The sequence below is a fragment of the Chelon labrosus genome (assembly GCF_963514085.1).
Source record: "Chelon labrosus genome assembly, chromosome: 13".
Taxonomy (NCBI): Eukaryota; Metazoa; Chordata; class Actinopteri; order Mugiliformes; family Mugilidae; genus Chelon; species Chelon labrosus.
In genome coordinates, this window is record NC_140346.1 from 2131453 (window position 1) to 2146172 (window position 14720).

The 14720-nt window shown below is 41.0% G+C and overlaps 1 protein-coding gene across 1 annotated transcript; it reads left to right on the forward strand.

Annotated features, from left to right (window-relative positions):
• Positions 1-71: 71 nt before the first annotated feature.
• Positions 72-12649, forward strand: naalad2 (N-acetylated alpha-linked acidic dipeptidase 2; the record flags this gene model as incomplete). Its single annotated transcript, XM_084559553.1, has 20 exons — positions 72-153; positions 532-643; positions 974-1160; positions 3812-3913; positions 3986-4111; positions 4315-4395; positions 4548-4653; positions 4723-4816; positions 4994-5089; positions 5692-5777; positions 9383-9502; positions 9573-9655; positions 9731-9794; positions 9899-9966; positions 10054-10145; positions 10418-10508; positions 10764-11028; positions 11117-11198; positions 11336-11428; positions 12262-12649. 20 exons carry the CDS (start codon positions 72-74, stop codon positions 12449-12451), a joined length of 2220 nt encoding a protein of 739 aa, XP_084415679.1. The 3' UTR covers positions 12452-12649.
• Between the last annotated feature and the right edge of the window lie 2071 nt (positions 12650-14720).

The following is a 14720-nucleotide window of genomic DNA, read 5'->3' on the forward strand; positions in this document are numbered from 1 at the left end:
ATCTCTGCAGGCGTGCTCTGCACAGTCGGTCGTGTAGGCCCGTGGAGGTTTCTGGGACGTGCAGCTTTAACATGAGGAAGGAGAGCAGGTTAATTCGGTGGATCTGGTGGATTGTGGTGGTGACAGCTTTGTTCTTGGCAGGCTTCATCATAGGTAAGAACTGATACTTAAACTAGACACACTTATATCAGCCTGTGAATGTGCACTGATGTACTGAATGTGTGTGTTTGTCGCCATTCTGGTACATTTCACATCTTTGTGTGCACAGCAGGTTAACACTTGCTGTCCACAACCACACGTACCTTTAAAATATGATATTTGTAAGCCTCTATTAAGGGCTAGAGCCCATAATCTGAACGGTTTTCACTTGAATCATAGACACTGTTCATGCAAAGACTGTGTCAGTTCTAACACTTAATAACTTAATACCAAATGGATGGTGATCACTTTCTTCTGAACAGGACTGACACTTTTCTAAAATAACTGCCTGTTTCTCTGTTCTGAATGTGTGTGTGTGTGTGTGTGTGTTAGGTTGGTTTGCAAAGCCCACGAATGCAAACACAGAAAAACACAAAGATTCCAGACAATTTTTGAAGGAGTTTCTGGATGAAATGCAGACAGACCAGATCAGAGAGCACCTGAGGTAAAAACTAAACCTGTTCTGTCCACTACTACTAAGAGATTTCACCATCATGTCAATATAATATATGTTAATCTGCACTACTTTTGGACCACAAGTCACGCTGGTATCCAAGAATAATTTAAACCCTCAAAGCTTTGTTTTGAAGCCTGGATGACATCCTACAGTTTCTTTCAAAAGATACCCAATACATCCAGCTGAATTTGAGCCACATTACTCTTTTCTAATAATCATATCGCCTCACGGCAGAGAGAACATAAGCAGATACTGTACATAACACACATGATGTGCAGCCTTGCATCGTCTTCATTTTCTCCTCTTTCCTCTGTACAGGAAATTTACACGCTTCCCCCACCTGGCTGGGACAGAGCAGAACTTGAAATATGCAGAGCAAATCAGGAGGGAGTGGCAGGAGTTTGGATTAGACTCAGTAGAAATGGTGCCCTATGACGTCCTGTTGTCCTATCCCAACAAATCACAGCCAAATTACATCTCCATCGTCGATCACCTTGGAACAGAGGTACAGTACATGCTTACAGATGAAATGTCCACTAAAAGTACAACCAGAATCATGCTTTGCAAAATCCATTACTTGTTTCTGGTGCAGATTTTCACTATTTGTTCCTATTTATTGCTACATTAGGATGGCAATCATAACGTAATAGAAGTCGGGGTACTACACAACTAAAGAATTTAAAATGATCATTGTGTTTGCACTGAGATATTATTCTGGAAGTAATTTTAGTCTACAGACTGGCCAGAATTGTGTTATTTTAACCTATTCAACCACTTAGATGTTTTACACTGTTGTCCACACTTAGCCATGAGGTAAAAATGTCAGAGGATAGTGAGTTTTCACTTAAACAATAACATTACTTCAATCCAAACTCATACACCACTGCAGTCCTACTACTTGTCTTCTTAAAGGCAACTGATTCAAGTCCAAGGTCCTTTTATAGCCTTGTTGTGAGAGATAATAGTACAGCTCATAGGCAAAAACAAAACAAAGAAAGAAAAAAGAAAAACACTGATGCATTGAGGAACTTAAACACAATCAAGATTTACATGTCCACAAATTCAGCAACACACGTTTCAGATCCACTCATAGCCATGATGTTTTGCAGCAGAAAGAGCAGAAAGTGTGAAATCCTCTGAGTATTTCACAGTTTGGTCTCTAGTTTACTGTTGAGAAGTAAAAGGCCTACACTGAAAATATTACATAAAAGTTTAAGGAGAAAAATGTTCATGAGTGCAGACTACATATAATTAGTATTACTCATGTAATGCAATGTGCAGGAAGGATTGTTGTGTAATTTTTGCAACAGGTTAAAAACTAATTTTCTTCTTTCTTTCTTTCTTTCTTAAATTCTTAAACTAATTGTGAATAAAAAATGAAAACACAACTCAGAAGTGGCACTTTCAGTGTTTGATCTACCCAGATTGAAAACAAAAATGAGAAACAACATAGAGGAAAGCTGAAAATCTTCACATATGATTCAATTCAGTTTTAGTTATATAGCGTCAGTAACAATACAAATTGTCTCAAGACGCTTTACAAAATCCGGTCTGAAACCAGGCCTGAAAACCCCAGAGCAAGCCTCAAGGCGACGGTGGCAAGGAACAACTTCCTTTTAACAGGAAAAAACTTTGAACAGAACCCAGCTCATATGGAGGGACCCATCTGCCTAAGTCCAGCCAGGTAGAGACAGAAAAGAGAGAAGAGGGGAAACAGAGAGAGGGACACAGCAGTTAACATGCTATACAGCAGTAGCGCAGACTTGCATGATTAGTGATAGAAATTAGATAAGAAATTAGAGGACAGGAGCTTGGTGCCAGAGAAAAGAAATGGGAGGATGGGAGCTTGGTGCGAGAGAGTAGAGGACACATGCTCAGTGCATCGTCCCCCAGCAGCCTAGGCCTATTGCAGCGTAACTAAGGGATGGTTCAGTCCAGTCCAGCTTGATCAAAAAGGAAAGTCTTAAGCCTAATCTTAAAAGTAGAGAGGGTGTCTGCCTCCCAAACCCAATCGCTGAAGGCTCTACCCCCTATTCAACTTTTTGAAATTCTAGGAACCTACTAGACCTTCACTTTGAGAGTAATATGATCTCTCTTGCAAATTCCTGTCAATGCTCTTGCTGTGGCATTCTGAATCAATTGGAGGCTTTTTAAGGAGCTATTTGGACAGCCAGGCAGTAATGAATTACAGTAATCCAGCCTGGAAGACACAAATGCATGAACTAGTTTTTCAGTATTACGCATTACGTAGGTGAGAGAGGCAGTCCTGGTTACTTGCTTTATGTGCAGATTAAAGGACATATCCTCATCAAATACAGTATAACACCAAGGTTTTTCATAGTAGTACTGGAGGCCAAGGTAATGCCATCCAAAGAAACCAAGTGATTAGATAATGAATCTGAGATGCTTAGGGCCAAATACAGTGACTTCTGTTTTGTCTGAGTTTAAGAGAAGACAATTACAGGTCATTCAAGCCTGCATGCTGGAAGTTTAACCAGCTGATTCATTTCATCTGGTTTCATGGATAAATATAGCTGGGTCACCCAGCCTGGGTGTCATCTGCATAGCAATGGAAGTTTATACCATGTGTCCTAATAATATTGCCTAAGGGAAGCATGTGTAATGTGAAGAGTATTGGTCCTAGCACAGAACCCTGAGGAACTCCATAACTTACTTTTGTATAAGTAGAACAATCATTGTTGACATGGACAAACTGGAATCTGTCTGACAGATAGGATTCAAACCAGTGTAATGCAGTTCCTTTAATCTTGATCACACTCAAGTCTCTGTAGTAAAATATTGTGATCAATAGTGTGATGAGGTGGAACTATGAAATGTTCATCGTACCGATACAGAAAGTTTAAATAGTTTATCAGTATATTTTCTGCTAGCTGACTTTCTCTATTGCTTGACAGTTTGAGCTAAAAACTATTTGTGTTAGTAAATTATATATGTAAAAAGATAAATTAAGTAGTAGCTATAGCTGTCAGATACTTCTCATGGTGTAGTGGAGTAGAAGTACCCTAAATTTGTACTTTGTACTGTAAGAATACTTGAAATACCTTCCGCAACTCCTTAATTACCAAGGTGGTGTGAGACTTTAGTGTTCATTAGATGTAATCTAATGAAGCCTTCTCTTGTCTCTTTTTTCCTCAGGTTTTTAACTCTTCGCTGGCTGAACCAGTTCCACAGGGCTATGAGAATATTTCTGACATTGTGCCTCCATACAGTGCTTTCTCTGCCAAAGGACAACCTGAGGTACACACATGCAACACACACAGTCATAATGATAAAAACAAGCACCTAGAAGATATGTTCATTTCTCTACAGGGAGATTTGGTGTACGTGAACTATGGCCGCACTGAAGACTTTTTCCAGTTAGAGAGGACAATGGGCATCAATGTGACTGGAAAGATTGTCATTGTCAGATATGGGAAGATATTCAGAGGCAATAAGGTAGGAAATGAACTTGACTCCAAAATGTAGCTTTTCTTTCTGTATTCAAGCCTTGTTGTTTTTTATGTAGAAATCGGCACCAACTCAGTCATTACTCTTATCAGCACACAAATGTCTATATAGACACATCAGACATATAGACACAGTAAACATCATTTTTCAAAATGACCCACTGCACTCTCTTACGCTTGTCTGTCTGCCAGGTGAAGAACGCCATGTTAGCTGGAGCAAAGGGGATCATTATGTTCTCAGACCCAGCAGATTACTGGGCTGCAGATGTACAGGTAGGACTTTAAACAAGTCCCATTAGATTTCACTCTCACCACCATCATGAGTGGAAAAAGTAAGAATTCATAGAGCTGATGTGACTATTTGAATCCTGAATACAGTAGTACAATGCAATAAAATTAGCTTGTTTAAATGTTTTTAAATGTAGCCCTACCCTAAAGGCTGGAACCTGCCAGGTGGAGGAGCTCAGAGAGGAAATGTTCTCAACCTGAATGGAGCAGGAGACCCACTCACGCCAGGGTATCCCGCTAAAGGTGTGTGTGTGAGAGAGCCTGTACAATTGTATATACAGTAGTTTATCTAATATGTCTTGTCTCTTACAGAATATACCTACAGATTCAGCCTGGAGGATGGAGTTGGACTTCCAAAAATCCCTGTGCATCCAATTGGCTTCCATGATGCAATTCACCTGCTGAAGTACTTTTCCAGATAATTATAATGTGGTGTAGTTCAACACAGAGCAGCACTATTTTAATTTCACTTCCATTTGGATTTCAGGGAAAGCAACTCATTTTTATATTGGATGATGATGATGATAATGAAATGCTGATTTGTATTATTTACAGAATATGTGAATTATTAACTGTTCAACAGAAACATGGGAGGACATATTCCACCCAACAATTGGAAAGGAGCTCTAAATGTCTCCTACAGGATCGGCCCGGGCTTTATAGATGACTTCAAGAGCCAGTAAGTGCTTTTCTAAAACACTTGCACTGTGTCAGTGTGACCACACATGTCCGCTTTACCCTGTGATGATGCAATTCACTGAATCTTTGTCTCTTTTAACAAATAAACCCTCTCCCTGGTTCGGAGTCTCTGCTTTGCCACTACACTGCTGTCTTCACTCCGTGCTTTAAATCGGCTCTCCCCTTTTGTAGCTCTTGTTCTTGTTCAGATTGTATCAGTGGCAACATGCCAGCTGGAGTACAATGGAGGCCTGTGCGCCTCCCGTGTGTGACAGAAATACATTCACACGTAACACTGCACAATAAGGCAGAACCACAGTGCATTTTCTGGAGCAACTTTTGCCTCAAAAATTCAACCAGTCTTTTTAGTAACAATATACTTTTCTGCAGTCTTTTCTGCAGTCTGCCATTGAATGCTGCAATAAGTGCATTACAAAACAACTAGAAAAACACTTGTTTTTAGTAGATAAATATTTCTTTTTGACCTCTTTCTTATCCCCAACTCCTGCTCACATCAGTCACTTCCTGTTAAATATATTTTTTTATACATATTTCTTTCTTTCCTCTGTTTGTATCACTAATTTCTCAATCTCTCTTTCTCAGGAAAGTGCGTATGAACATTCATACTAATAACCAAGTAACCAGGATCTACAATGTCATTGGAAAGATCAGAGGAGCTCTGGAGCCAGGTATGAGAAATTAACTCACTCCAACTATTATGATTTAGTACAAAGGGAGGACCTAAATTCACGACGTGAGAAATAGGTTATGTTTAAGAACTAAAGTCCAAGCAACACAGCGAAGAGAATATCTGACAAAAAACTCCCAAAGTCCATGATCATAAAGACTGACCAAAGCTGGAAGCAACTAAATTAGGTACAAACTGAGAAAACATCAGGAAAACACTGGTGAGAAATATGACAGAGGACAACAGATGATTTGACATTGAGAAAGGAGGAGCACATGGACTATTGCTGCCTTCAAATGAAACTCACAATTCTGTGATCAGATTTCCCCAGCGGTGGCTAACAGTTTAGAAAGCTAATGAGTGGGTAATGTAGGAAATACTTTGAAAAGTCTATACGGCTAAATTACCTCCACCATTTCTGAAAATCAGAACTTGAAGGCAGCAAAAAATTCAAGTGATAACATTGTACGCTGTTGCTACGCAATTGTTGGTGTCTACATAGATAGCTGAAAGCTGAAAGGCCAAAGGTGGTTTGCTTCGTACCATGATACGAAATTGTTCATTAGATTCTTGTACTCCTGTTGTAGTCTTTCCTTGATACACCCCACAATTGCAGAATCATCTAAGAGCTTCTGCATATGACAAGACTCTGTGTTGTACTTGAAGACTTGAGGTGTACAGGGCGTACAGGACAGGGGAGAGCACAGTCCCCTGTGGTGCTCCAGTGCTACTGACAATAGTCCCGGACATGCAGTTCCCCAACCTGACATACTGAAGTCTCCTAGTGAGATAGTCCACTATCCAGGAGGTGAAGTGTTAGGTGTGGGAACAACAACATCCACACCGAAATGATGTAGTCAGTGGTGCATCCAGTAATCCCCTATAAGTCCTCACTACCGGCCTCCTGCAGCACTCCCCAATTGGTGGACAGGAAGCAGTCCTTCAGAGCTTACTCTGCTTCAGGCGACAATTTCCTGAAGGAGCGTTAGGTGGTGGGTTGTCTTGCAACCCGTAGCCTGTAGTGAGGTTGGAGCAGGATCAGATTTCCCCAGCGGTGGTAAAGGTGTAACCTTGTATGCATCCTTTACGTTGTGAAGCTCAATAGTCCTATTTGCCCTGGTAGGATAATCTACATACTGGACGAAAGCAGACAGTGTAGAGTTCAATGTCACGTAGTTGAAGTCTCCAGAGATCAGTATGGAGGCATCGGGCTGTTGCGTCTGAAGTCTGGCGACAGTTGTGTGGATGATGTCACAGGCAACGTCAGCATCCACTCGTGGGGGTATGTAGACACATATAGCCATTGCATGTGAGAACTCCCTGGGCATATAGTAAGACCGGAAACTCACGGCTAAAAGTTTTATATCACGGCAGCAGATGGTCGTCTTCACCGTTACATGCCCAGTGTTACACCACCGAGTGTTAATAAACAGTCTGATCTCCCACCTTTCCTTTTCCCACTTGCCTTGGTCCAATAAATCCACGTTAGCATTGGGGACGCTAGGCGTTAGCCACGTCTCTGTGAAGCACAGCAAACTACATTCCCTGTAGATTCTACTGTTCATCACTAGTCCAGCCAGTTCGCCCATCTTGTTGGCCAGTTCTGCAGCCCCGATTTGGCCCTCTTACCTCCTCAGGTCAGTGGGTGATTTAATGTAGGAAATGTTAAAGGATAATGAAAGGATGAGGCCACTGGGAATATCAACATTTAACTCTGATGTATCAAAATTATAAATAAACCTATACGACTGAAACATAATATATTTACCACTCACTGGAAATGTCAGCAATCACTCAGTCCTCAGGAACTCAGGACCCTATCAGAAGTCTTTAAAGGACTGTTCATATTAACGCAATGTTTTATTATGTGTTGGTGATGTATGACCCAAACACAGGACACAAAGGGATAAAAACTCACAAAACAGGAACAAAGGTAACCTGCAGGGTACACAGGGTATTTACAAACACTAATCCAAAAAAAAAACCACACACACGACCTAAGGGGGTGCAGAGGAAGAGCTGGAAATAACAGCTGGGTGGAGAACACAATCCTACAAAAACAAAAAAACAATCAAGGGAGGGTGACCAGACAAAAGATGCCACTTGGAAAGGTGAACAGACAGGAGAGGGCGCTTGAGAGAGCAAACAGTAGGCCAACCAGGAGGCAAATAGGCGTCTGACAACCCAGCAGCTGAATGAAGAGAAGAGGTGTAAGAGGGGTCAGGAACAGGGACCTGAACCATGGTGCTGCCCTTACAGGTTCGAGGACCACCAGCATGTGATAGGCAGGCCAGATAGCAGCAGGCTGCCAGCTATTAAGCCAGAAATTATGCCATGGGCCATGCCTTCCTGTTGAGGCCCTCATGGCTAGCCAAGTTCCTATAGTTGTAGTCCAGCATAGTTTCCAAATAGGACAACAGCACTTGCCTTCTCTCTTGGACTGCATCATTAAAAAAAAGCTGTCTGCTGGGTCCATAGTTAGTCAAGTGATTCTGTTCCATTATGTAGCGATGAGGTAGGGCCTAAACGCAGGACACAAAGGGAGGCAGGAACAGGAAACACTCATTCATTTTCTGTAACTGCTTTCTGTAATTGGGTCGCAAGGGGCTGGAGCCTATCCCAGCTGTCATTGGGCGAGAGGTGGTACACCCTGGGCAGGTCTCCAGTCTATTGCAGGGCTAACACAGAGAGACAGACAACCATTCACACTCACAAATATGGGCAATTTAGAATCACCAACTCCACACAGAAAGGCTCCAGATGGCCAGTGGATTCTAACCCAGAACATTCTTGCTGTGAGGCATCGGTGCTAACCACTACCACTGTGCCACAAAAAAAAAAAAAAAACAGGAACAAGAGGTGCTGCAGGTGCTGTCCACAAACACAAACTAAAAAAAAAAAAAGAGGTAAATGGTAAATGGCCTTGCTTTTATATAGCTCTTTTCTACCTATTGGTACTCAAAGCGCTTTACAGTCAGAGACACATCTACCCGTTCGCTCACACAAGCACTCACACATTCACACACCAGTGCCACGCAACTGGGGGTTCAGTGTCTTGCTCAAGGACACTTCGGCATGTGGCACATTCCGGGGATCAAACCGCTAACCCTCTGGTTCGTGGACAACCCGCTCTACCTACTGAGCCACAGCCGCCCCCAAAGAATACCAAAGAACCAATACCTAGAACAAGAACTCAGGAACAACAGGAAGCACAAGGAACTCAGTGGGAACACAGCAGAGGTAATCCATAGAGGTAAACAGAGGAAAATCCACAGACGACTTAACAAGAGGCAAAGGTGAACTAATGAGGGTAGAGCACACAAGGAAAAAACAATCCTACAATCAGAGAGAAAACACAGGAGGAAATGATGCAAGACATGAAACACCAACTAATAGATTTACAAAAACAAGAAACACAAGGAAAAAAACATGTCACAGGAAATGCCTCTAAGCTAAACCATAACACCAACCCTTAATTCTGCAGTACAGGTAAATGGGAAAATAAAACTGATCCCCACTTGCAGGAGTATAAATATAATGTATGATTTTTAGTGTCTTCACTAATTCTTCTTTCTACGCGTTGTTATTGTCGGTGGGTTTGTGTAGACAGATATGTGATTCTCGGCGGGCACCGTGATGCCTGGGTGTTTGGAGGGATTGATCCCATGTCTGGGGCTGCAGTGGTCCACGAAACTGTACGGAGTGCTGGCAGGCTGCTCAGTAAAGGTAAGATTTTTGCTGACAAGTCAATTAGTGAATAATGGTGTCATTACTCAGTGTATGTATATGTGTGTAGGCTGGAGGCCAAGGAGGACGATAATATTTGCCAGCTGGGATGCAGAAGAGTTTGGATTGTTGGGATCCACAGAATGGGCAGAGGTATGTAACACGCAGACATACACACACATTTGAGCGCACATACACACACTGACCACACTTCAATCTTCCCAACAGGATAATGCAAAGCTGCTGCAGGAGAGAGCCGTAGCCTACATCAATGCAGACTCTGCTATAGAGGGTACGCAGGCATTTGTGTGTGTCTGTGCAGATTAATATTCTCAGGAAATTACAAATTTGTTGATTTTGGTATTGTTATTGTAGATGTGTCTTTTTAAATTACAGGCATGTACACACTAAGGGTTGATTGCACGCCGTCTCTTCACACTTTGGTGTACAACCTCACCAAGCAGGTGAGCATATCTGAGACTAATATATGAGCATCCTCTTATCCAGTATTCTTGCCACTCTCTCCATCTCGTCCCTGTGTCTTTATGTAGATAGCCAGTCCAGAAGAAGGAGAGGAGGGAGTTTCTCTTTACGAGAGCTGGCATAAGAGGGACAACTGGACAAATGACCGTGATGCACCCAGGTACAAAACCTGACAATAGCAAAAGAAAATACAAGTACAAGCAATAAAATGTGGAAGTTTGAAAGCCTGGCAACAGCAGCTCGACAGCTAGGAGAGCCATGAGGCAAAAAGAAGTCAGTGAAGGACAAAGCAACATGCTAAGGATGTGTTGGGTTTAAAACAAGTTTTGAATGTGAAGTATGAAAAACATTTCGCAATTAATCAATTAAAATATCAAGACATTGATTCAATAAACCATTCATTCCATCTGTCCACCTCTTGCTGCACTGTAGGATCAGTAAACTCGGGTCAGGCAGCGATTTTGAGGCCTATTTTATCCGTTTGGGGATTGCTGCAGGCAGAGCCAGATACACCAAGAACAAAGTAAGATACACTTCCATGTTTGTGTCCATTGTTGTGTTATTTTTAAATCTTTTTATAAGCCTTTGCACATCCATAAGAATATGTTAACATTTTCTGAATTTAACCAAGATTGGATGTTGTAATTTGGGACGAAGTTGCTGTTTTCAAAACAGCCTAATTGCAGTTGCATTATGACCTCTGTATAAGTCTGTATAGTAGAGTTTATCTTCAGCACCTGTAGCCTGAAATGCTGTTTTTGTGTGTGTTTCCATTCAGAAAACAGAACGATACAGTAGCTATCCAGTCTATCACAGTGTGTATGAAACCTTTGAGATTGTGGAGAAATTTTACGACCCCTCCTTTAAGAGGCTTCGGGCTGTGGCCCAGGTGAGAGGTGGGCTTGTCTTCCTATTGGCTGACTCCCAGCTGCTCCCTCTTGATGCCGACGAGTACGCAGACTCACTGAGGAAATACGTACAGAGCATTGCACAGCTGGCACAGAGGAATCCAGAGGAGATGAAGCTGTATGGGGTGTCATTTGGTGAGTCTATCATAGTCATAGTCTATCAGAACTGTCACTAGCAATATATCAGCATCAGTAATGACCCAAAGACTTATTTTTTTTCTAGAGTCCTTGTTTTCTGCAGTGGATAACTTCACTTTTGCAGCCAGACAGTTCCATGAGCGCCTTCAGGCTCTCAACAGAGCAGAGTAAGAGTGTGTTTAACAGGTTGTAAATATCTGGTCTGCATTATCTAGTCTGTATTGTCATTGAAATTTGCGTTCAGTCTGGATATGTGTGTGCTAAAGTTAGAAGTCTAATGACATTTAGCGTGTATATGGATTAGTCCTCTGCAGGTTCGTGTCATGAACGACCAGCTCATGTACTTGGAGAGAGCCTTTATAGACCCTCTGGGCTTACCTGGCCGACCCTTCTACAGGTAAGTCTCTCTCACACACAACTAATAAGACACTTGATTACTGAGTACCAGTTACTAGCTTTACCTTGTTTTGATCAATAAGTTTAAATTCTGCATAATTGGATTCACAACAGTTAATTTGTTTAGTTTCATCTGTAGCTTTGCAGTACCCTCACAACTGAAGTAAACACACACACACAGGTAGACACCTGCCACATTTGGTACACCTGTACAACCTACTGTGATGCTATAAAACTGCCTTCATTTATTACATTTATATGTCCAGTGATGTTTCATGTGACTCCAGTTTTCCTTTCAAGTATGTAAATGAGAAGCCAAAAAACTTTGTAGGAGCTCTCAATATAATGGAGTCCACTGTGTTTCACTGAAATTACACAAACATTACTGTATAAAAGTTCCATTAGATCATAGAGGTGGCCACTATTTTACCTCTGGAAGTGCTGGATTACATTGTAGCAACATTTTTGACTTTGAAAGACATCCTCTGTAGTTACATTAACCTGTTGACGGTGGCTCTTTCGACTACACTGATTCTTCTTTTAATTTTCTTTTAGAGTTCATTAAGACCATAGATTAGATAACAATGAAAGGCCTTGCTCACATCAGATATTTTGTGTTGCTAATAATAATAATGGTGACATTGGTTTGACCAAATTGCTCTGTAACTGAATGAAGACACACACAAAAGCTGATTTTTAAGGTTTGAATTAATAAAAAATTTAAAATATTAAAAGACCATCCGGCAAAGGTTTTTATCTCTATGTTACTCTTATTCTCACTGAGCTAAAGACACCAACATTCCACCACCTCTTCTCACATCTCTTCTATTTCAGGCATGTGATCTTTGCCCCCAGCAGCCATAATAAATATGCAGGGGAGTCTTTCCCTGGGATCTATGATGCATTGTTTGACATTGAGAACTCAGCTGACCCAGAGAAGGCCTGGGAGGAGGTCAAGCGTCAGATCAGCATAGCGGCATTCACTGTGCATGCTGCTGCCATGACCCTGACACCACCTGCATGAAGCCCTGACTAAAGACATGTGACCAGTGTGTTACAGCATCACAAAGTCACAGTCCACTACCTGCAACACACACAGGCCAATCCCTACTTCTCACAAGTGATCTAAAAAAACACTGTGAAAAGTCATATTTCCATAAGTAAAAAAAAAAAAGTTTTCCTCCTTCATGTTTCAGCTTTAGTTATGTGGATAAAGAAAATAAATATGTTTTGATTGTTTTCTTGCTGCCTGAGTTTGTTATAATTATAATCGTCCCCGAGTACAGTACAGTCAGTCCATTTGTATGTGGAATGAAACCCAGAGGGAAAAGTCAAATGTGAGAGAAATGGCATGGAGTTTTATCCATGGAGTGGATTAGATAAATTATTTCTTTATAGGCTTTGAGAACACCAAAAATAAAACAAAGTTGAATGATAACGCTGTATACAATAATTATTGGAAATTGACATTGTTATACAGTCAAATATTCCACCTTTAACATCCAGTACTTGAAGAAGTTCAGGTTATGACACATTCAAATGTCTTTAAATACACATTAACGTGAATCCAACATACTGTAGTGAATGGGTAAAAATGGATGCAGAACATGTCTAATGGATCACTACTGTTGCTCCAGAACCACTCTGTAAATTCTAACAGGGTATTTAACCAAATAAATTTAGTGGCCCTGTCGACAACACTTATTAAAAATAAGTTTGCAGACATTTGTGATGTTTGTGATTTGTGATGTTTTTTTCTTCAACATTTGGACAAATAATGAATTAAACACTAAACCTTGACAAGTGAGTTTATAGACACAAAATAATATCAAAGTAACCTCAAGTGTTTCCACTAAAGACAGGCATCATTATTCAACAGCACATCTGCACAGGAACCAACCACCTTCTTTTCAGTCTTGCCAACAGCACTGGCAGTCAAGATGCTCTGTTCACTGATGCAGGAACTGCTCGAGGAGGAGATGGCAGGACAGGTGAAATCTCAACAGGGCTTTCCAAAGGACAGTTGTCCCTCAGCTCAGTGGTTGTGTGGCACTCCGCAGAGCTCAGGCTGCACTCTGAGTTAAAAAGACCTTGAGGTCTCATGTCCATCAACTCCCATTAGAACCTTCCTGCAAGCAAGGGCAGCCACCTGCCTGCCAAGAAAGACTTGTATCCAGAAGTCTTCTGCTGGCACAGACTTGTAAAAATGATTGCATTTAATCACAGTTTACATTCCAAACAACGCAGAACTTTCGTCATTGCAAGATTTCCTGCTACATCGATTACACTGATGCACACGTCAGAGCTCGGCTAACTGCTAACAAAATAGAGGCATCGTGTGAAAGCAGGTTGCTAGGACTGATGGAAGGCAAATTTCTTTTTTTTTCTTTTTTTTTTTAAACAATGGAAGCATTGATAAAAGCGTGGGTTTATGCAAATTGTGCAAAACAGAGTTTGTATACCACCGAAGCACTTCAACCCTACGGTGCCATCTAAATGCAAAGCATGTTGCAGTGAGCACAGCGCTAGCAGTCCCAGTCTGAGTAGCCTACAAACAAGAGGTGTCAGCAGCCCTAACTGTTTTGTTTGCTTTAGGTCTGTTCAGTTTTGGCCATGGATATTTTCTATTTCTTTTTTCTACTGTTTTGAATTGAAATGCAATTAAATGCATTTTCCCAGACATTAAAAGAGCTTGAGTCTCATGTCTGTGTCTATTATTTGATTCATTAAAATCCATTTAAATAAATAAAAAAAATTAAAAAAGTTGCTTTTTGGGGCAAATATTGGTATGCGATTAAAATTCAATGAATCGAGATTAATAAATTAATTAGATTAATTTTTATAATTAAGTCCAACCTCTAATTTATTTATCTCAACAAACTACTGTATGAGTTGCTGGCTCCAGCATTCTACAAACAATCATTATCAAAATAGATTAATAAAATGAGCTGAGATAACACTGCAACAACTTAAAACTATTGCCAAGGTCAGTTAACTCAATTTGTAACATTTAAACAAGACTGCTCAGTCTGATTCTGTAAATGATTCACTGGGATGACGTGAGTTTTTTGCACCTTGCGATGTTGTGGGCCACTTGTACGAGGCTGCTTTTTTATTTTCTGCGCTCACAAAATGACCATTGGTTAATGTTGACAACTAACGTTAGCTGGCCCATAATCGTCTTTACTTGTATCAGCAAGCAACCTGGTTGGCAAACTTTAGCATACAAACATCGGTAACTGACAAACTGCATGCTGTCCGGACTACGACAACGTTAACGTTGATTGGATGCA